The 24,398-nt window shown below is 33.2% G+C and overlaps 1 protein-coding gene across 1 annotated transcript in view; it reads left to right on the top strand.

Annotated features, from left to right (window-relative positions):
* Positions 1 to 23,673, top strand: part of LOC112053988 (uncharacterized) — a 171,362-nt gene extending 147,689 nt beyond the window's left edge. The window contains exons 4-11 of the mRNA XM_052885691.1: positions 13,245 to 15,090; positions 15,176 to 17,278; positions 17,356 to 17,633; positions 17,938 to 18,144; positions 18,432 to 18,721; positions 19,284 to 19,395; positions 20,012 to 20,275; positions 22,156 to 23,673. Coding sequence (XP_052741651.1) covers positions 13,245 to 15,090; positions 15,176 to 17,278; positions 17,356 to 17,633; positions 17,938 to 18,144; positions 18,432 to 18,721; positions 19,284 to 19,395; positions 20,012 to 20,275; positions 22,156 to 22,287 — 5,232 coding nt within the window. The 3' untranslated portion in view covers positions 22,288 to 23,673. The remainder of the gene's footprint in view (positions 1 to 13,244; positions 15,091 to 15,175; positions 17,279 to 17,355; positions 17,634 to 17,937; positions 18,145 to 18,431; positions 18,722 to 19,283; positions 19,396 to 20,011; positions 20,276 to 22,155) is intronic.
* Positions 23,674 to 24,398: the final 725 nt, after the last annotated feature.

The raw sequence follows: 24,398 nt of genomic DNA, 5'->3' as shown, positions 1-24,398 counted from the left end.
ATAGGTACCTATTTTATTTAGTGTTTTAAAAAAATCAAGTAGGTATAAATAATAAGCTCCCAACCGAATTTATATATTTTTGGTTTTTCATGGTGAGATTAACCATGTACGCAGAAGATATTATAGTGCATAAGTGTGTGCGCAATCACAGGTGCACTTTCTTTTCCCTCACTCTCACAGTCCGATGGGACGGCTGACCGATACGACCGGTGAAAGATCAGGCACAGGACTGACGGCTTTACGTGCTCTCCGGGGCAGGGGGGCACCCATACCGCCAACTTCCCATCTACAGGCTGTTATTAAGATTTTTCATGTAAGAAAAATACCAATAACGCATTTTTTTTGTTGGCCTGACGCGAAATTTAAACTCTGGACTTCATTGTTTGTAGCTAACCACAGGACTAAAGGCAGTGGTATTTTTTGGAATAAAAAGCAGCCTAGTGTTGCTAAATTTCCTCCACTATTTTCCAGTGAAACTCCAAATAAAACCGATACAGTCAGATACAGTTGTTCCAAACAGTCAGATACAGTTGACAAACCCGATCTGGACAAACAGACAGACAGACAAAATTAAAAAAATATATATTCGTGTTTCATTACCGTGTAAATAAGCATAAAAACTTGAGATAATTATTTTGATATTACAGACAAACACTTCAATGTTATTTATATTATGTAGGTTGAAATACTTATACTAGAATTATTATATGTTTATGTTGTTCTCAAAAAGGCGCAGAAATTATTATTTAACATAAAATTAGTAAAACCTAAATTGATACATCATAGATACTTATCACATTATTTAACGTACGCGAAAGCGAACATAATCAGTAGACTCTTCACAAATATAAATATCAACACAATTTCAATATCACTTTTGAGGCATTAATACTCGAAATAAATAAATGAAAAATAAATAAATATGCTACATAGGATAAAACCTAAATAAGATAGATCATAGACACTTATCACACAACCATACGATATCCTGTTAATATTTAACGCATGCGAAATCCAACATAATCAGTAGACTTTTCGCAAAAATAAACATCAATACAATTTTCTTCACCCAAACATAACAATTTCAATATCACTTTTGAGGCATTAATGCTCGAAATACGCTACATAAAGGGGATTTCGCAAAAACGCTGACGTTCGCGTAACACCCCTTATCTGGCAAGCGGGATAAACGCTACAGAAAATCGACATAAAGTTGTGAAAGGTCAGCAAAAAAATAAATGCGCATTTTAAATGTAGAGACAATTTACATTCTCTGTTTTAACTGATCAATTAAAATCAGTATTGAAACTGATCCTTTCTTTATTTTAACTACACTAGTTTATTATTATACGTTCCGAAAATAATATACCAGTGTAGTTAGCAAAAAGTATAAGGATTTTTTTTACTACGTACCCTGATTATAACATTTAAGAGATTAGTTGAAACGTACAGTTTTTCTTTACCTAATACATTAACGGTATCGATTTTCTAAATAATCCTTGATCAAACGATTTAGTTCGTTCAGGATTTATTTCTTTTAGATATTAATGCAGCTGCTTTTGCCATTAAATCATTTTGTTATTCCTATTGCTATAAAGTTTGTGACTTTGACTTTATTTCAAAAATATGCACATAAATAATAAGCGGAATATATAATATAACCATCCTGAACGCGTGATCCAATTTGAATATAATTTGTCCTATTAATAAAATTACAAATAAGTCTTTAGTTACAAAAAATATATAGATTCAAATTAATAAAACAATATTGAAGAATATAATCGACAAAAGTTAATTGACGAAGCTATAAAATATAGAAGTTGAATATAAATTGATAATAAAATCTAAATAACGCAAAATTGACCAGGTGGACTATTACTTACTACTAAATTCTACTAGCTACTACTCTAAGCCTACATATAAATTATTTAGCTATTGCTTTGATTTTTGTTACCCTTGTGTTAAACCAAATAGATTAAACAATTTTTACGAGACTAATAGACAACATTTTTTTTAACAGAATCACAAAAAATATCAAATTAATTTACAAATTAAAGAATATAAACGACGTATGTATTAATTGACGAAACTATAAACCGAAAAAGGCGAATACAAATTACCAATAAAGTGTTAATAACATGAATTAATAATTAATTAAATCTTTTGCAAACGGTACATGATGTCATATTGTTATGGAGTTTCTGAGGTAAAACTGATTTTATCAGACACATTAATAGCATTAGCTCGTTTGCCGTCTTTATTGCGACCGGTAAATGCGATTCTCTCGATTGGAAGATGTAATTTTTCGTTCCATTTTCCCGTTCGTTTTATTGATGGCGAAGGTGGAACGTAGATTACACTGATTGTGCGTGAGATTTATGTGCGAGTACCCGCGATTGAGAAATAAGCAAAATATTGCCAAACGAAATCATTTGTTTATGTTTAATAATGTATTTTGAGTTATTCATCATCATTGTCATCATTAGCAACTGTTATGGCTCACTGTTGAGCATGTGTCTCCTCTCAGAATGAGAGAGGGATGAGAGGCTAATATATAGTCCACCACGCTGGCCCAACGCGGATTTGCAGACTTCACACACGTAGAAAATTAACCAGATTCTTAGCACCTGCTTACCTTAAAATCTGGCAATTGTAAATATATAAAAATAATAAATGACCACGGATCCTTAAAAAGGTGTACAGTCATGTACTAAAGTAATAAGAAATTCCACATAAAATTATTTATCATTTAAATTCACAGTTGTATTGATGCCAATACATGTTTATTTTCATCAGCAAATGGACAAGATTTATGTTCATGTTACTTTTAGTAAATAACACAACATTAGAAGACTCAACTCGATTCTCACAGGTATAGTGTACTTCAGGTCCTTGGAGGTTGTATATTTATTTTTTGTTTATTTTCTCATCGTATCTTAAGAGTTGTATTATTAATTATTATTTAGATATTCTGAATTAAATTGACTTCGATTTTTTTAGTGGAATGAATGTCGTATAAACTATTTTCTGTAAATAAAAATGTATCAAACGGAGTTGAGTTACGATTTATTACATTTTTAAATCTAACTTAATATTATAAATAAATAGTAAAAGAGATGTTAGCACCTCCGATGTTAATAAAGTGCTTCAGGTGGAGCTCTACAGATTTTGGTATTTATAAAAGGTTGTCAAATACAAATTACCATAAAACAACATCAAGCAAGAAAGATTTATTATATTTCGTATTAAATAAAATAATAATATAATAGACAATAACATAGGTTACTTACATGTTAAAAAACCGTTTACACGAAGCTCATTCAACACATCCCCCGGTGACACCACTCAGGTCTTTTAAGGAGTCTACGGCACTAATTAACAAACAGTAATAAAAATCATCATCATGAAAAGTATTTATAAAAACTCTTCAGTGTTCCTCATTGGAGTCATTACATCAGAGCTTTACCCATCATTGTTTGAATATTTATCCATTAATTAAATTAGTCCTGGGAGTTCGGCTTTGACATTCGCGGGATGACGAACGTACATTAATATTTAATCATTTGCTATTAGCGATGATGATAATAATTATGAATTAATCAATGAAAATCAGAATAGTTCCGTGTATTTGAATATGTTTAATCAACTATATGGCTTTTTGGAGCAAAATTATTAATGTCACAAAATGTCAATATATTCCCTGAGATGTGCAAAATTAATGTCTTTTGGACTTCCTGTTTACCTCGTTTCCAGTGTGTACAAGTCTTTAAGAATACGTTTTTCTCAACAAGAGAATCCACTTCTTTCTGTTCTTCTCTGTTCTTCTTGGAGATTGATCAAAATTGAAAATAAACCAATAGTATCAGTTTAAAACGAAAAAATTATAAGATACTGAATAGCTAAAAAACTTTAAGCTCTCTTCAATCTAGCGAAGTGGATTCAGGAACACTTGAATTCGAAGTTAATTCTTTTATCATAGTTGATTGCATGATCTACTTCCCGTTACTTCCTTTTGTAAATGTAAGTTTTTTCTTAATTTATTTCAAGAATTAGATTAAGGATTTACATAATTAATGTTGTTCTTAATGCTGTTAGTGTTGTTGTTCTCGAGTTGGCCTATTACTCTTTTAAATATTTAATCATTGCTGAGTCGATTTTTGCTATTAAAGAGAAGTGTTGCAAATGCAACTTCAAACGAATCTTTAAGCTATTTGGCCAGAGTTACTTTACGGAGGTTGATTAGTACCGATTAATATTAATTTTGCTTTGCATTCAGATCCAATTAACACTCAAAGCATTCCTTAAGCATTGTTTAATCTTCATCATTATCATTATCAACCTATATTATATATTCGTCTCTCTATTGAGCACTAGTCACCTCAGAATGAGAGGGGTTAGGCTAATACCACAACGCTAGCCCAATGCGGATTGGCAGACTCTTTGTATAGGACCTCCTTAATATAAAAAAAAATAACTTCAAAAAGAAACAATAATGGAAACGAACGAATCATTTGTTGGCGGTAAAAAATGCGTTGTATTCGAATAAATCGCGAGAAACTTGTTAAAGATACGTCAAAAGAGAAATATGCAAAGGTATCGTATATTACCAGCTCAGTTACCGACGTACTGTAACGCGATGCGAGGAAATCACTCGAAAGTGAGAACGGGACTGGAAACAGTCGTTTTGTTACGCTCACTTGTTAGGATACCTATTGTGTCGTTGCTTTGTTTATTGCAACGCTTTTCCTTTTATATTGAGTTATATTTTTAATTGTGGTTAGTTTATGTGGAATCAGGTAAAGCTTTTTATATACTCCTGTCTTGATTATTTATAGAACCACTTATTTTTCGGCAATAGATTCAACAGTTGATTTTAAAATAAAAAGAGAAACTGTTGGTTATATTATTCCTTCTATTCCCAACCGGTGGTTAAAGTATCTAGTTTAACCAACTTTAAAACGTGACGTTTCTAAAGTCATCAACTAAACAAGTATGGAGTCATAACTCAATTAATAACACCATGGTACAGGCAGCAGCAGAGAGGAATGTGAGTTGTGAAGGGAAGTTACTGGAGCCGTAGCGCAATTCAAATATGATGCGCATTATTTCTTTTTTTTCAATCTACTGCTTCGTCTGCTTACGACTTGCATCTGTATTGTGAATGGAGATTGTCATTATAGTGTCCCACCGATGGTTTGAGTTTCGATTCCAGCCAAGGTTCTGCAAATTATGGGGTTTCGGCTTAGTATCGACTAAAGCTGAAATTCGGTTTCGGTTTTGGCCGTTAAAACTGGTGTGGTCGGACAGTATCAATTAGCAATGTGAGATACTCAATTTAAGTATATTGTGCCCCCCCCCCCCTAGATACAATCCAGGCTAAGCCCATGAATAACACTGACCATAGGTACAGGTTGTTATTCGAACTCAACCAAAATGTAGGTCCTACTTTTTCTGTGTGTATGATGTAGGTTTCTGTAGATTGTAGGTAAAATTCGTTCGTTCGTTCGTTCGTTTTATTGATGGCGAAGGTGGAACGTAGATTACACTGATTGTGCGTGAGATTTATGTGCGAGTACCCGCGATTGAGAAATAAGCAAAATATTGCCAAACGAAATCATTTGTTTATGTTTAATAATGTATTTTGAGTTATTCATCATCATTGTCATCATTAGCAACTGTTATGGCTCACTGTTGAGCATGTGTCTCCTCTCAGAATGAGAGAGGGATGAGAGGCTAATATATAGTCCACCACGCTGGCCCAACGCGGATTTGCAGACTTCACACACGTAGAAAATTAACCAGATTCTTAGCACCTGCTTACCTTAAAATCTGGCAATTGTAAATATATAAAAATAATAAATGACCACGGATCCTTAAAAAGGTGTACAGTCATGTACTAAAGTAATAAGAAATTCCACATAAAATTATTTATCATTTAAATTCACAGTTGTATTGATGCCAATACATGTTTATTTTCATCAGCAAATGGACAAGATTTATGTTCATGTTACTTTTAGTAAATAACACAACATTAGAAGACTCAACTCGATTCTCACAGGTATAGTGTACTTCAGGTCCTTGGAGGTTGTATATTTATTTTTTGTTTATTTTCTCATCGTATCTTAAGAGTTGTATTATTAATTATTATTTAGATATTCTGAATTAAATTGACTTCGATTTTTTTAGTGGAATGAATGTCGTATAAACTATTTTCTGTAAATAAAAATGTATCAAACGGAGTTGAGTTACGATTTATTACATTTTTAAATCTAACTTAATATTATAAATAAATAGTAAAAGAGATGTTAGCACCTCCGATGTTAATAAAGTGCTTCAGGTGGAGCTCTACAGATTTTGGTATTTATAAAAGGTTGTCAAATACAAATTACCATAAAACAACATCAAGCAAGAAAGATTTATTATATTTCGTATTAAATAAAATAATAATATAATAGACAATAACATAGGTTACTTACATGTTAAAAAACCGTTTACACGAAGCTCATTCAACACATCCCCCGGTGACACCACTCAGGTCTTTTAAGGAGTCTACGGCACTAATTAACAAACAGTAATAAAAATCATCATCATGAAAAGTATTTATAAAAACTCTTCAGTGTTCCTCATTGGAGTCATTACATCAGAGCTTTACCCATCATTGTTTGAATATTTATCCATTAATTAAATTAGTCCTGGGAGTTCGGCTTTGACATTCGCGGGATGACGAACGTACATTAATATTTAATCATTTGCTATTAGCGATGATGATAATAATTATGAATTAATCAATGAAAATCAGAATAGTTCCGTGTATTTGAATATGTTTAATCAACTATATGGCTTTTTGGAGCAAAATTATTAATGTCACAAAATGTCAATATATTCCCTGAGATGTGCAAAATTAATGTCTTTTGGACTTCCTGTTTACCTCGTTTCCAGTGTGTACAAGTCTTTAAGAATACGTTTTTCTCAACAAGAGAATCCACTTCTTTCTGTTCTTCTCTGTTCTTCTTGGAGATTGATCAAAATTGAAAATAAACCAATAGTATCAGTTTAAAACGAAAAAATTATAAGATACTGAATAGCTAAAAAACTTTAAGCTCTCTTCAATCTAGCGAAGTGGATTCAGGAACACTTGAATTCGAAGTTAATTCTTTTATCATAGTTGATTGCATGATCTACTTCCCGTTACTTCCTTTTGTAAATGTAAGTTTTTTCTTAATTTATTTCAAGAATTAGATTAAGGATTTACATAATTAATGTTGTTCTTAATGCTGTTAGTGTTGTTGTTCTCGAGTTGGCCTATTACTCTTTTAAATATTTAATCATTGCTGAGTCGATTTTTGCTATTAAAGAGAAGTGTTGCAAATGCAACTTCAAACGAATCTTTAAGCTATTTGGCCAGAGTTACTTTACGGAGGTTGATTAGTACCGATTAATATTAATTTTGCTTTGCATTCAGATCCAATTAACACTCAAAGCATTCCTTAAGCATTGTTTAATCTTCATCATTATCATTATCAACCTATATTATATATTCGTCTCTCTATTGAGCACTAGTCACCTCAGAATGAGAGGGGTTAGGCTAATACCACAACGCTAGCCCAATGCGGATTGGCAGACTCTTTGTATAGGACCTCCTTAATATAAAAAAAAATAACTTCAAAAAGAAACAATAATGGAAACGAACGAATCATTTGTTGGCGGTAAAAAATGCGTTGTATTCGAATAAATCGCAAGAAACCTGTTAAAGATACGTCAAAAGAGAAATATGCAAAGGTATCGTATATTACCAGCTCAGTTACCGACGTACTGTAACGCGATGCGAGGAAATCACTCGAAAGTGAGAACGGGACTGGAAACAGTCGTTTTGTTACGCTCACTTGTTAGGATACCTATTGTGTCGTTGCTTTGTTTTTTGCAACGCTTTTCCTTTTATATTGAGTTATATTTTTAATTGTGGTTAATTTATGTAGAATCAGGTTAAGCTTTTTATATACTCCTGTCTTGATTATTTATAGGATCACTTATTTTTCGGTAATAGATTCAACAGTGATTTTAAAAGAAAAAGAGCAACTGTTGGTTATATTATTTCTTCTATTCTGAACCGGTGGTTAAAGTATCTAGTTTAACCACCTTTAAAACGTGACGTTTCTAAAGTCATCAACTAAACAAGTATGGAGTCATAACTCAATTAATAACATCATGGTACAGGCAGCAGCAGAGAGGAATGTGAGTTGTGAAGGGAAGTTACTGGAGCCGTAGCGCAATTCAAATATGATGCTCATTATTTCTTATTTTTCAATCCTAGTGCTTCGTTTGTTTTCGACGTTCGTCTGTATTGTGAATGGAGATTGTCATTATAGTGTCCCACCGACGGTTTGAGTTTCGGTTCCAGCCAAGGTTCGGCGAATTAACGGGTTTCGGCTTAGTATCGACTAAAGCTGAAATTCGGTTTCGGTTTTGGCCGTTAAAACTGGTGTAGTCGGACAGTATCAATTAGCAATAAGAGATACTCAATTTAAGTATATTGTGCCTCCCTAGATACAACCCAAGCTAAGCCCACGAATAACACTGACTACAGGTTGTTATTCGAACTCAACCAAAAACCTCAATGTAGGTCCTACTTTTTCTGTGTGTATGATGTAGGTTTCTGTAGGTTGTAGGTAAAATAGCAGCATCGGGATAGGCTAAACTAGAACTAACTAGAAAACTTTTAAACAAAAAACAGTTTGAAAGTAGGATTATTTAAAGAATTGATGACTGACTTTTAACGCAAAACAAATTTTTTAAAAACCATTTTTTCAAATATTAAACGAAATACTTCATATTTTTGACAGGAATAAAATAAAGCACCTACACTCGAAAGTACAATTAAAAATTTTTGCATGAGAAAATATACAAAAACGTGTTTTGAGAGAGAGTTTTAATAAAACAATATTGCATCGTTTGGACGTTCAAAGTTTAAATGCGTCAGCATTTTAGAGATAAAACACGCATTTTATATTTATTCCGTGTCTACCAAATTTGTATCATCATCATCATCATCATCATCGTCATTATCATCATCATAATCGGCTCAGGATCATGATGTTTACGTCATGCTGTGGACGTATATGATGATGAAATTTGTTCGTATTGCCTACCCAAGTTAAAAACCCCGTGCACGCCACAGCGTCACCAATAGCTTAACTTGTTCTCCGAGGCACGGTTGGATAAAACTGATTTCTAGGGCAAACAGCAGAGTACTATTGAGATTTTCATGAAATAAATAAAACAAGGCAACATTTCATAGCCTTACCTCGTTGGACCAGTGGTTAGGCTATGTGGCTTCATTTCACGAGATCCTGGGTTCGAATCCTGGATCAGGTCATGGAATTCTTTCTGAGCTTTTTCTCTCTTTTAAGTTATTTTCAGTAAAAATTCTCAACTCGGAATTGCTAAACGTTGTTTATTATAGCTCGGAGAGCACGTTAAACAATTATTAGTGAGATATGCTGATCCCGCCAACTCGCATTAGGGCAGCATGGTGGGTCGAACCTCTATATCCCGTCTCATATAAGGTTGGAGGAGGTAATAGACTTATAATGGTGCATATTTTATAGCCTAACACAGGACTTGATCGCAAGACCTTATAACCCAGTTAATCGCCTTAACTGGGTTTAAGGTATATATGCTTCGTTATATATCCTTCGTTGATCTAATGGATACATTAGATTAACGAAGCATATATACCTTACGTATACACGTATACTATGAGTATGAACCCAATACAGTATCCGATAACCTTTTAAGAAAGTTCTAGAACTACCCTGTTATCAAGTTCTCCAAGAAAAATACGATATATTTGAACGGAACGCGAAGTTTTCCGCGCGTCTCGCGAACGCGGGATTGGTTTTGTATCGCCTGTTTGATAGTTTGTTGGATTGCTTGAGGGATTCTTTGTGGGATTTCCTCAGCTTTATTCCGATTTGGGTAACAATACGTATATGTCGTATTAACGTTGCTCGGAGAATCTCGTATACGATAAAAATATCGAACGTATCGATATACGAGGTTAGTTAGGCACATCAAATTGTATGCATTTAAAAAAACATACATTTACAACTTCCTCTTTTTATAAAGTCGTTCAAAACTTGTAACTGCCACTTTGTCTCTGTTATGATCATTTGGCTAACAATAAAAGAGTAGAAATTAAATATCTTGAAAAATTGTAATGGACCGATGAAAAAATAAGAAATAGAAGACAAAACCATAACAACCGAAGAAAACTTTATGATTTCCATGTAGAAATTGAAACATAAAAGGAGTAATTCGCATAAACGCCAGAGTCCAGCTGAGAGTTCCTCAATTTGTTAAAATTTAATGAAAACATTTAATATCCCAAAATTGTTAATATAACTCAATATCAATATTTGTCTCAAGTACTAGTCTACCTAGCTACCTTATGATTTTGAATATACAGGTTTGAAATGAAATGAAATGAAATGAAATTTATTGTTAAAATAAGTTCTTTTACAATGGTGCTGAGGACCCTGATTTAAGTTTGATAAACCTGTATCTCGGGATCCTCGCTCTTCCTACTTATAATAAAAATAATTTTAACAATCATGAAGGATATGGATTAATAGAAATTAAAACTAACATGCAAAATAATTGTGTGTGTGTGTATGGGTGCGTGTGTCTGTGTTTTGAGTGTGTTTGTGTGTGTGTTTGTGTGTGTGTGTGTGTGTCTGTGTGTGTGTGTGTGTGTGTGTGTGTGTGTGTGTCTGTGTGTGTGTGTGTGTGTGTGTGTTTTATTGTGATTCTAATTAGCTTTGTACCAGATAATCTCTAATAACTCAACATACGTAAATGTGTTTGTTAAAGGTTTTGTTTATTTTTCATTTTTTTTTTTTTTTTTTTTTTATTTATTAGGATCAGACGTAAGGCATAAAAAGGATGTGAAAGGATACAAGTTCTATGTGAATGAAGTCGAGGACCTCTAATAGTAAATAATAACATCTAGGATTATTACACAAACAAGAATCGTATAGATTTCGGACTTTCGGTGGTAGAGTCTTTAGAAACATTGGAACTTGACTAAGCCTATTAGACAGAGTCCTTTTCATAAAAGAAGTCCCGCGTCTTAAACCTGAACTAAAATTGGCAGCACCTTACACAAATGACAATAAGACTGCTATTACCAAATGACAATTAGCGCCGCGTTTGGGGGACTTCTTTCATGAGAAAGACTATACTAGATTTTGATTTTTAATTTCGAATTATAATTCGACGCTGTATAAAAATTTCGTCTGAAATACTGTGAAATTAAATTGTACCTATAGAAATGATGTTTATTTTAAGAAGACGGAAGACTTTATCCTTAAGGTTGTCGATTCCTTTTGTCAAAGTATACAAGGACGAGTCTACTTTAAGGGCAATTAAATTTATTGCCTCCCAAATAAATGTTTCGTTCAAATAACTTATTCATTAGCAGAATCAATTTCGCGTAATCTGTTCCGTATCTCAAATTGTTTGCTGAACTTTGAAAAGGGTTCCCCTTTTTGGAAGTTGGAATTTGTTTTAGAATGGCCCATTTGGACTGAGTAGAGGGGGGGCTAATTATTTTGTTCGTTGTCTTTTTCAGATTAGTGAACATTTTATGTTTGAGAATTTTTAAAATACTTCCTGTTTTATGTAGACCTTTTAAATCTCTATTGTATCACTCTTTTCCTTCACTATTTATAGATAAACTTTTGGTGGCATCTCAAGATAATTATTAGCTGCTATTTTTAATAATTAGCTATTTGGGATATATTATTTTATATTAGAGCTACTGAGCATGTTAAAGAAGTCAATGTCATGCTCAGTAGCTTTTTAATGTAGTAGTAATTATTCTGTAACCAAACCATGTTATAACTCCACAGTAAACTTCAGTTTATATTTTAGATAGAGACAGAGATGTCTACTACTGTTCAAGTAAAAGCGTATTTTTTACTATATTCCTCGAAATATTATGAAGACTTCGTGTCCCTCCAGTCGTCAGTCACTTATTCAATTGAAGTGTCTTAGTAAAAACGTACTTTTGAAATATGAACCCTTGACACCAAAACTGCATAATTGGTTATCCCTCTGACATGGGTACATCCATCGTACCGTATCGTATGCAGCATGGACGGACAAACTTTAGCCTTATTATTAAAAAAAAATACAATATTCAATTTTAAAAGGAATATTGTTATTATTATTATAATATAAAATCTTTTCAACAAAAAAATTTAACCAACCGAAAAATAAACTAAAAAGCGAAAAATAACATCGTATGTGCTACCTTCAGATCACTTTGAAGGCGGTGCCAAGCCAATGGCGTATTAATTAAAGCCCTTTCTGAAAGAACCACGGGAAAGAACATTCTTTGAACCCTAAGTTTATGATTTAATCGGATTTAGTTAATGCATCACTGTGTTGGCACCGCCTTCAAAGTGACCAAGGTAGCACATACGATGTTATTTTTCGCTTTTTAGTTTATTTTTATGATTTTGAAGTCGGTTAAATTTTTTTGTTAAAAATATTTTATTTTTCTGTTTTTAGTGTGTCCTACGTTTCCAATTTCGTTATTTTCATTTTAACACAAAATTAATAAACCAATTTTTTTGAAAATCAAATGGGATCAATCTGGAAGTAAATTCCTTCAAACAAAAAAAAAAGGTTTTTATAATTGGTAAAGAAATGACTAAGTTATGCGGTAACAAACATAAAAAAAACATACTCGTCAAATTGAGAACCTCCTCCTTCTTCTGAAGTCGGTTAACAGAGTATAAATACCTCTTGTATACGTACTAACGTATACAAGAGGTATAACGAATAAAGTGATGTAGTATTGCCAATTGTATGTCTTGAATAAAGAAACCTTTGTTCAAAATAAGAGTTTTCGAAATTCAGACGGTCGTGCTAATCGGTCGAGGCAAGCACAAAGGGAACTATTGTAAAATAATTACAAAAACGCTTTTTAACTGGTTAAAACTCATTTCTTTAACAATTGGAAAATATGTATTCAAATCGAATACTAAATAAATTGTTATCGAGTTCTGATAATGAATGAAATTTATTTCAACACTTTTTAAACGTTTAATGTAAAAAATTGTCTTTTTATTTATATATTATATATATTTTTAATTCAATTAATTATATTTTAGTTCTCATTCAAGTTCATTAATTTTGTTTTACAGTACGATATAAAATGTGTTTTGTTTTCTTTTCAGATTTACGAAACACCTGAAAATTCACGTCCGAAAAAATGGTCGTCGAAACTGAAACTGAATACTTCGGGAAGTTCCAAATCTTCTGAAAAATCTCCTGAAAGTCCATACATGTATGGAACTATAAGTGGACAAGGTGGCTCAGCACTGTCGAAATCCATGAAGTACGCAGAAACGTGGCTCTATGGGTCCGTAAGGACCCAGACACCCACGGGGAGGCCGAGTGTCTTCTCAGCATATCCGGAAGTTCCCGGTCCAGTCTTAATAAGTACTCCTCAAAAACCAACTCCTCATAATTATGCTGTTATACTATGTTCCTGTCCTGAATACCTTAATGGTACGAAGAAAACCAGCTCAACCAAAGTCAGTATATGTAAGAAATGCAAAGGATCTCGTTTGCCACTAACTATAACAGAAAGTCCACGATTATTAGTAGGTGGAACTGTACGTGGTCCTCAAGTTAGCCGTGACGCTGGTGGCTTATTAAGAGCTGGTACTGTACGAGTTCAAAGCACAAAATCTAGGCCTAGTATTCTGAAGCCCAGTGGTGATAATGATCCATACGACTTAATGCGTAGGAGTAGATTAGCTCCTCCACATGAGACTCGTATCGGAAGTCAGTTTTCAACAACAAGATCACGTGCAAAGAGCATAAGCCCCTGTCGTATCAAAACTAAACAACCAAGTCCAGAAACTCTTAACAAAAGTAGAAGTAAGTCAGTGAGCAGAGTTAATGAACTATGGATTGATGAAGATAATTCAACAGATAAAAAGAAATCTATTTTATCTTGCGATATAAATCCCTATGAGTTGGTCAAAACTAGTAGGAGTTCAAAATCTATGGTAGAAATTGAGTTTGATGATGACTACGGTGACGTTTTTCAAGATTCTAAATCTAGATCTTCAAATAAGTCCAAATCTGATACAAATGTAAAAGCAATAAGCGGACAAAGAATTCGTGTATCTACTGAGCTGAAAAATAATAGTATAGAAGAAGTGTCTGTATATGATTCTGTCAATTATGATCTCAAAAGTTATGACTTCAAATCTACTGATATGTCTTCAGCATTATCTTTACCAAACATTAAAAATGAAAATAGTAAATTAGGGTCATTAAGTAAGAGTAATAATAAAAAAGTAGTAAGTATATCAACGTCAAATCGGGTTAAGCAGAAGAGTGTTTCACCGAAAAGACCACCGAGAAGAATAAGACATAACAAAACAGACGATGACAGTGAAAGTGATAATCAACGTCTACCTGAAAGAAACTTTAATAAAAAGCCCACCAGTGAATATTCACGCAGTCCTAAATATAAAAATCATAATACTGATACAATTAAATCAATTCTTAAAAAACCAAGAAACTATGAAATCAATGACTCTAAGAATAAAGTTGAAGTTCCTGAAGACTCAGTCGAGATAAAGCGTAATAATTTATCGCAGTTTTACCTACCTAAACCTAAAGACAAAAACTTAAACTCATCTCAAAATATATATCAAAGAAAAAGAGTTCAATTCTTGGTTGAAAAAGAAGAAACTAAAGTAATATATACAGCAGACCTTAACTTACATGACAATATTTTAGAAGATGAAAAACCAAGTATTGTTATTGAGGCGGAAGAAGAAGTTATAGCAGAAGGTGACGTTGTGAGTCACAGTTTAGAAGCAGCAGAAAATAATATGTCTTATTCGAATTCAAATGAAAGCAATGATCTCCAAAATGAATCAGAATTGTATGAAGATATGCAAATTAATTTAGAGTTAAAGAAAATTGCAACTGAAATTATAAAAATGGATTCTAATAATTCTGCAAACGTGGAAGCTGAAAGTACCTCTACAAACATTGAAGGTAGTATTGATTTATTGTGGTAATAATTTTCCAACGTATTTATCATGTTATTCACATAAAATATAATTGAAAATATTTATTTCAGATAACAACGTACCTAAAATTCCAGTCTTACGCCGCTCAGAATCAGAAAGGTTAGCGTCAGCGATATCTATTTCTCCTCCAAAGTTTTTAGATACTATGGCTCTTCGGTCAAAAACAAAACACGGTCATACTAGTCAAGTTTTCTTGGAATTTGTTAATGAAATAGAGTCAATGTCACAACAAAAATGCAACAATCTTGAGGAGTCTAATATGAAATCAAATGTTGAGGACGTTCAAGAAACTCCAAATAAAAATGATATCGACATTGGAAACTTGAGTGATAGTAGTGAAATAACAAGTAAAGTACTAAAAAACCTACGTCATGGTATAACAGGTTCACCAGAACCACCACCAAGATTAAAATTAAAATCAAAGAAACACAACTATGTTAAAACTAGATTTGTACGTAGTAACTCAACAAGTTCTACAAGTGATGAATGGTCGGATACAAATGACAATGAGCAAAAAACCGTGTTAAGGGTTAAACAATTTGACTCTGATGAGTTTGATGAACAAAGAGATAGAAAAGAATTCTATAAAACAAATGAAATTGAACCTAGGAAAACCTCGATACAAATCAATGGCAACGAATGCTATTCTACTATGAATGTAAGGGGTGATACGCCGATATACCTCTCATCAGTTGTTGTAAATGACGACTACAGTAATCCATGTAATACATATCAATCAGGAACTACTGTTACCATAAGTGTTGGGACGCCAGAAACCGAACTTAAAAAATCAAAAAGTCAAATATACATTGGAGCAGAATTTCCAAGACAGCAAAAATTAGAAGAATCAAATACATATGAAGACTATTGCAATGATACATACAAAAACCAATATGTAGAATCGATTCATAACAATGACATTACTTCAATTCTAAATGATCCAGTTGAAGCTGTAAGAAGAAATCTTATACCCCATGTTTGTGGAAAAATAGATGACAAAGATATCATAAGAAATAAAAAAGATATGTCAGATGAAAATAAATCAAGTGAAAGTGGTAATTATATCACTAAACTCTTTGATGATCCATTCTTTTCACATTTAGCGGAAGGACTTGATTCAGAACTTGTTAAAAAGTTAATAGAAAATTCATTAATTAAACTTCAAGAGACAAAACATCAAGAAGGGGCGGAAGGCAGCAAAGCAACCATAGAAAAACTTATAGAGAGTTCTCTCATAAGCTTGAAAGAAGAAGTTCAAAAAGAAAACAATCAAAACGATAGTAAATTAGTTAAAGTTTCAAAAGCTTCAGAAGATATTAGTGAACATAATACAAACGATTGTTTAGAACACAATGATAATTGCTGCTCTGCTCCTTATGAAAGTATGGAATACGAAAGTGGAGTCATGGGAGTTTTTTCAGATCTCGAACCAATGTCGGACTGTTATAATGCGTCAGCAAGTGAATTATCAACAGAGGATGATACTAACTCTACGAGATCAAAGTTTTATCAAATGTTAGTTGATGCTGCGATTTGTGATATTGAAACAACTAATACAGATGACGATCATCTCTATGAATCAATTCGCTTAAATAGTGATCCAATATATGAAGAAATCGGAGATATGCCTCCACCTTTACCAGTAAATCCACCTCCTAATTCCTTATTATTATTAGATGATGAAAAACGGAGTGGTTCTCGATCTATATTTGAAGGCGCATCTAAATATGATATACTTTCTTACTTAGTTGATGCCAAAGAAAGAGGAATTGATGATGAAGAAACCTATATAACAAACTATGACAATGAAGGAGATAACTCAACTTTATTGGATGAGTCAAAAGAAAAACAAGATGTAATTAAATCAAAACTTATTAGTAGTAATACCAGCCAGCTATCCAATGCATCAGATTCAAGTGAAGATAACTCATTAGTTATTAACCAAGATAGTATTGAAAAAGCTCTGGTATGTAAAAAGCCTTCAACGGAAATAGAGAGGAATGATTCTGGAGTTGGATCTGAAACAAGTAAGACTTCAAGGAGTAGGCTTCAAGGAAAAATTACTCCAAATAATATTATGAGTGACAAAGATGCTCCAATTCATTTATGCGAAGATTGTGATACCGCAGTTGATTCTCAAGTTACAGAGCAAGGTAAGATTGTGTGATTCCCAAAGATTATAATTATTGTAAACACTGTAATGTTTAACAATTGTTGTATTTTTCTTTAGGTTCGGTTTATGCTCCGTTAGTATGCCGAAAATGTTCAAAAAGAAGAACAGAAAGGAAAGAAATAATAACAGAAATTGTTGAAACTGAAGAGAAATATGGTCGTGATCTACAAATTATTCTTGAAGAGTTCTATAAGCCAATGCTAGTGGCTGGTCTACTTACACAGGAGCAATTAAGTGCTATATTTTTAAATGTTGAAGAATTAATAGATAATAATCAAGTTTTATCTGAAAAATTGAGAGATGGTCTCGAAATTGCAGTTGAACAAGGAGATGAGGTATTTTTTATAGGTTTACTTGAATTTGCTTAAATTCTAATTTATTTTTGACTAATGAATTGTGTAATTTATTCTCAAAGCTTTTCAAGTCAAAAGTTGATTTTTGATTATGGGATTGGAACAGTAATTTAGTATACTGCGTATTCGTGCAGTCGTAGGAACGACCGCAAATTGCACTTAATGCAAATTATTTCAAGTTCAAATAGGGTCAATCCGATAAAATGAGTCAAATTCAGATTAAAATTAACTATTTCTTAAGATTCTTGGGAAAATTTCGTGTTGTAAATTTAAAATCTTTTTTTAGGACTTACTGACGGTTAACGTTGGCAAGATTCTCTTGGAGTGCTCTGGTATGCTGACAGCCTTTCAGTCATATTGTGTTAAACAAGCAGGCGCCGCATTGCTTTTAGCCGGTTTGGAGAAGGAGAAGGAACTCCTGAGGATATTCTTGCGCGTCTCACAAATGGAAAATGCGGTTCTGAGAAGGATGAATCTTAACTCGTTCCTCATGGTACGTTTGGATGTACTGTTTCATTCAATCATTTAATAATATTTCTTTTTTATTAGGGGTACTTAAATTACTAAGTAGGTAAGTGTGGAAAATTATTTTAAAGCCCCTACGTTACTGTGGAAATAGTCTTGTTATAGTGATAATCACAATCTTCGGTCACGAAGGACCGTCCAAAAAAAGGCAGACATCTTTAAATTTTAATGGGACTTATTTAGTTCTGTGGTTCAAGCGGTTATTGATTATATAATGATTTATTATCAATCTATATAAAAACAAATTACTCTTAGGTGCCGGTTCAACGCGTGACAAAATATCCCCTCCTTCTTTCGCGGCTGTACCGTGCTACACCGACTTGCGCATCAGAAAGGGAAGAAGTGAAAGCTGCTCAACGTTGCGTTGAATCCAGACTTGAAGAGATCAACGCTGCAGCTGCCGCCGCCGCCGCCGCTGCAAGAGATGTGCCATTGTGGAGAAGACTTGCTGCTGCAAGGCGGACGGCGCATGATCTGCACGTCGCTGACATCAGGTTGAGAAAGATGGCAGTTGATGTGCTGGATTGGAATCATGATGATGCTAGGTGAGAATGAGATTCATCAACAACCTCTATCCATTCACTACTGGATATAGACCTTTCCCCTAGTAGACCACCACACATGATTCTCCGCCTTCCTCATCCAGTCACTTTCCACTATCTTCTCAAGGTCATTGTACCATGTAATTGTCTTCTTTCCTTTCCTCTTTATAATCAATACTTCTATACTAATATTATAAAGAGGAAAGATTTGATTGTTTGTTTGTTTGGGTTTAGGTTAGGGTAGGCGTCGGATAGGGGTAGATTAGGGGTATGGTAGGGAAGAAGTGCACATAAGTCAAAGCGATGCCTATAGATTTTAAAACTTAATTGAAATTTAAACAAATTAATTAAAATTGCTAATCTATTATTTATACAAATACTTGCTATTAGGCAGATCTGCTTTATTTGGGGATTTATTCAGAAATTTTGGGTTGTGGCTAATGGTAAACTTTAGAAAATTAATTGGGCAGTCGGCAAAGTTACGTAGTCCGAACGATTTGTGGTCCAGACATTAATAGTAAAAGTTTTCTATGCCTTAATTAAAATGTCGTTATATATTTTATAGGTTTGCAATGGAAGGCAAGTTGCTGTTTACACAACCCAACGACAACAACTGGCGCAAGGGTCGTACGATCAAACTGATGTCGATCAACGCACTTTTGGTTACTAACGGAAAGGTGAACCTGTTTTTTTTTTAATTTTTTCAAATTGAAATTTTTTGGCTGGTGGGAGGCTTTGGCCTCGACTAGTTACCACACTACCGACAAAGACGTACCGCCAAGCGATTTAGCGTTCCGGTGCGATGTCGGGTAGAAACCAAAAGGAGCGTGGTTTTCATCCTACTCCAACCAAGTTAGCCTGCTTCTATCTTACATTTCATCATCACTTACCAGGTGGTTTGTAGTCAAGGGCTAACTTGTAGAAAACAAAAAAAAAATACTAGTATTTAAACGATTATTTCTTGTTTTACTAATAACGGAGGAGCCGTTTTTGACAAACACATTTTTGCTTCTCGAATTTATCTCTGAAACACGACAAAAAGAAAAAGACGTAGGTATAGTCGTAGGTACTTTGTTATTTTATTCTCTCTGATTTTATTTTACAAGCTCTTGCTGAGCAAAGTCTAGGAAATTATATTAAATATTTAGTTAGCTTAGTTTAAAAATTTTTAGTAATCACAACGACTATCAGTTATTTTAGTACGTTAGTTCACAAAGTATTTGCTTTTACATAACTATTATTTTTTACGCAGTATTATTTTTAAACAATAAACCTAATTATATTAACTTCCAGCCAACGATCGCTCACAAAACGAACGAAATACGGGAGACGAGAGAAGCAAGAGATCGAGAGGCAAGAGAAAGAGAGGGGGAGGCTCTTTTCGCACGCAGTGGAGTGAGAGAGGCCGCTCTCCTCCTTGTGAGGGAGAAGGCAGGGAGATACACGTTGCAGAGGGAGCCGCTTTTCCTCGATCGCTGTGTGGTCGCTGCGGATCACGAGCCTGAACATTTCTTTGAGGTCCACGAGATTACGACTAAGGATTCTTTTATTTTTAAGGTAAATTATTACTTAATTACTAGATAGAAACGAGCGTTACTTTGTCTTCCACAAAGTGAGCATTTAATATTAAATTTATTTTATGTTCTCCGCAAGAAACTGTTACTCGAAACTCTAAATTATGTCAGCAATGCACAAACCACCTACGCAATGATATCTATTTGCAACTGTTTAAGTTGGATATAGGTGGCATTGCTTAGGTGGTGGTAAGCATGGTTACATCAGGTGATGTTGACTTTACAAAGATCTTTACAAGAGTTATGTTATATACGGTAGTGGTTTGTCGGGGTTTGGCGGCAAAATTCAACAAAATAAATTGTTAATTGCATTAATTAATTTATCAAAATAAAGCGTTCATCTACACTACAGGGGCCTTAGTCACTTCGATTCTTTTCTACAAACGTTCTCTTTTTATAAAAAATGTATCGGAATGACATTCACTATCGACAGGTCACGTGATCAACTTGTCAATTGGTTCTGTCGATCCCATAGAAAAAAGCGTTAACGGTTGTAGAAAGAGAATCGACATGCCGCATGGCTACAGGCCCAGTTTAGATACATATTTAGGGCCTTAAATTTTGTTACATTTCTGGAAATGTGATGATATTTGGCAGCCTCATCAAACATAACTACTTGTAATTTGATGTTGAGCGTCGTCTGTGAATTTACTATAAAGTAAGAGTATCTAACGTGGTCCGTATAAAAGTCCGCTTATATCTACAGACATTTAGCGTGCCAGACACGTGCCGTGGCAGACAAAATAATATTCTTCTATTCAGTATATAATATCGTATTTATATATATGATAACGCGGCCGCGCAGACGCTGACAGATACAAGCCGCGCCAGGCCACTATTCGCAGAAAGAATATTTTGTCTGTGGGGTCATGTCTGTAGAGTCCTTTTGTGTCTGTGGAAATAAGCGGATCTTAATATGTTATCTAACGTGCTCCGTATGGCCAATAATATGTTTTTTTTCTTTATTTCTTGTGCAAAAATGAATGCTTAGTGTGACGTCAACAGTTTATCTAAGCAGTATGCTGAGTCCAGGCTATGCCAACGTTTATGGTTGCAGTGTAGTCAGCACTTGCAATATATTTTGGCACAAACCATTGCACTTTATTTACGAGTGCGATGCTCGCTTTATTTGGCACGCGAGTTTTTGACGCGCCTGCGGTCAGGACAATAGCAAACATGTGTGTTTGCATAAATTGTGTAGATTTTTTTGTAGGCATGTGTTGTATTCAGGATTTTGGAAGTGATTCAGAACACGTAGACTTTATTTGTTTTTTAAATTATCAGCATAGGTGAAATTTAAAAATTATATATTTTTTTTTAATTTTATACAGAAAATCTTGGTAATACTGCAGTGGCGTAGCGTGCCTAGGAAGGGCCCTGTATCAAACTTAGTTGAGGGGCCCAAATGAAGGGTAAAGACTTCTCACAAAAGATAAAAAAAATGCTCGTTTAACCTTACCTATCTAGAATGTTACTAACTTTTGGGCACACGGTTAACCAGGGAAAAAAAGAGATTGTGGATTACTTATATTTTGATTTCACACGTAGCTAAGCCCCTGTAATACTGGTGGTAAGCGAAAGGTTTTTAGGACAACTTAGGATGTTATATTTTCTAATTTGGCTCGGGTCTAGTTTGATGTTAGGTATATAGAATGTGGATACTTACCGGCAAAGACGTAGATACCACTAAGCGATTTATTATTAGTTTAATAAGTAGATTTTCCAATAGGTATGATGTCGCGAATAAGCCGCTAGAAGTATAGGTAGAATGGAATAAACTATTTTTATTTTTATTTAAGTTTTTTCAATTAAAAAAAAAAACAAAAATAAATAAAAAATCTACTTATTTTTTGTACGTTGCAGGCAGAAGAGAGTGCGCGCACACGCATCTGGTACCGACAGATCCAGTACCACGCCCAAGGCGCAGGCGCATGGCGGAAACGACGCAACGCGCTCGCTAACATCATGATCAACCCTATGCTTACTAGAAACTAGTTAATAAAGAAAATATATGTAGATCGAAGTTTACTCCCTACCAACGATTGACATAAAATATACTCGGAGGCACAATTGTTCGCTCCGCCCATTTTAATAAGACGCTACTATATTGAAGTGGGCGGATATTCCTCAGAGTATATATATTTAGAATAAGAGAATGGAGAAATAGACGTATCAGAAATAACATAACTGATTCATTTTTACTTGGCACTTACGTATATTTACAAATTGTGATATGTGTTTATTAGTACGATGTCACGTATTTGCTTCAAATACACAAACACAAGGCACCAGATAATAAATACGTCCATATTGTAATTAAAGTACTTATTTAATATTATCGGTGTACTGTTTAAACTTCAATTAAGTTAAAATAATATATATGAATATTCCAATTAGGTTTTCAATTAAAGTGCTCAGCTAACTTAACTTAGCTAAGAGATACAATTACATTTTTTAATACACCATCATAATATGAAAAATGTTAAGTAGTGGAAACTGTATATAACTGGAAACTGAACTTGCAACGAATGTTTTAAGAAGTATGCAGGTCGGTAGTATACTTAAATTCTCAGATCATCTTTTCTTTACTTTAAAAATAATGTGTACTTTTTTTGCGAAAAATTGTACACTAGTTGTAACTCAGATAATCTTTTTTTTAGTTTCCAATAACTTTTAATATACTGCTTGTGTATGAAAGATTATGATAAACAGTTAACACAAACGAAATGCGTAAATGATTAATTGCAAAGTAAAAATGATTTAGTTATTTATATTCTATCTAATCGCTCTTAAACTTTTACGATATTTTTATTTTTTAATATCCTGACACTTTTAAAATATTATATAATATTTTGAACATTCCGTAGTTGCTATTATTACTTATTGTATATAAGAAAAAAAGTTTGCCACTAGTTTAGACTTAGCTTATACCAAAATGTAGTTATTTTAAAGATAAAATTTTGCGAGCTGCCTTTTAACTTTTAAATTAAGACTTTTATATTATCAAAATGCTAAAAAAACAATAAAGCTTTTTTTATATTAACATGTAAATAGTTAACTATAATAGCTGTGATATCCCGACTTTTAAAATCGAAAAATGCATTGTATTTTTTTTTGAGTTCTTTAATTACGTATAGTTAACTGAAAAATTGTAATAGGGTCGTAATAACTTCCTGACTAGTCTTTAAGGAAAATGGAGTAAATTGGTAATTTATAAGTAAATATAAAACCTGGATTGTATTTATTGTATGTATTTTTAAATAATAAAATATAGTTTATAAAAATGCTATGTAAATGTAGAATTCTTTCGTCTTTAAAAGTTATTGTTTGTTAATTTTTAGGGAAGACAAGGAAAATAAATTAATTAATGAAAAAAAAAAACTATTTGTATCATTTCCTGTCATCAAGGTCTTCTCTTATTCAATAAAAAATAATACAGCCATTAGTGTGACTAGAGTTTAAAACGTCTTGATACCAATAAAAATAAAAAAATAGTCAAAATAATTTTGCACTGAAAGAGATTAACACGGTTTTGGTGTTTCTCTAAACTTAACTAAGTTTGCTCGGTTAGCTAGTGTATATAATATACTAATACAAGTCTAACAATTAAAGTATGGAGAAATATTATAATAAATAGCACTCATAAACACGTAATTTAGGTATTGCTGGCTCACAATGCGTAGACATGTACCAATACGTAGACTAATTTACACTTACGCTGAAAAAATCTTGAATTACTAAGTGACCTAGTGAACAGCCTTAACATACCAAATTACCAAACGCTTATATGTAAATATATAGTAAGTGTAGTATATATTACATAGAGAGATCCAAATTCCTTTCTCCATATCTGTGTTAAGCGACCCTTGTCGAAATTACAGAATTCGTAATTAGGTGCTTATTTTCCGCCGTCAAGAAGGAATGTCACCGATATTAGAGGCCCTATTAGATTTTCCCTGCGACAAGTTTCATATATACGATTTAATATTAATACTGTCTATGTAGGTATTTAACGTAGGTAGTGTGCCATTATTATTACAGAATTGTCTTAGAAATAATATAATAAATAATATTATTATTAATTTTTATACTTATACTTTTACAAA

This window comes from Bicyclus anynana, chromosome 15 (genome assembly GCF_947172395.1).
Source record: "Bicyclus anynana chromosome 15, ilBicAnyn1.1, whole genome shotgun sequence".
NCBI classification, from domain to species: Eukaryota; Metazoa; Arthropoda; class Insecta; order Lepidoptera; family Nymphalidae; genus Bicyclus; species Bicyclus anynana.
Note: the sequence above shows the minus strand (reverse complement) of the source record. Positions and strands in the feature narration are given on the sequence as shown.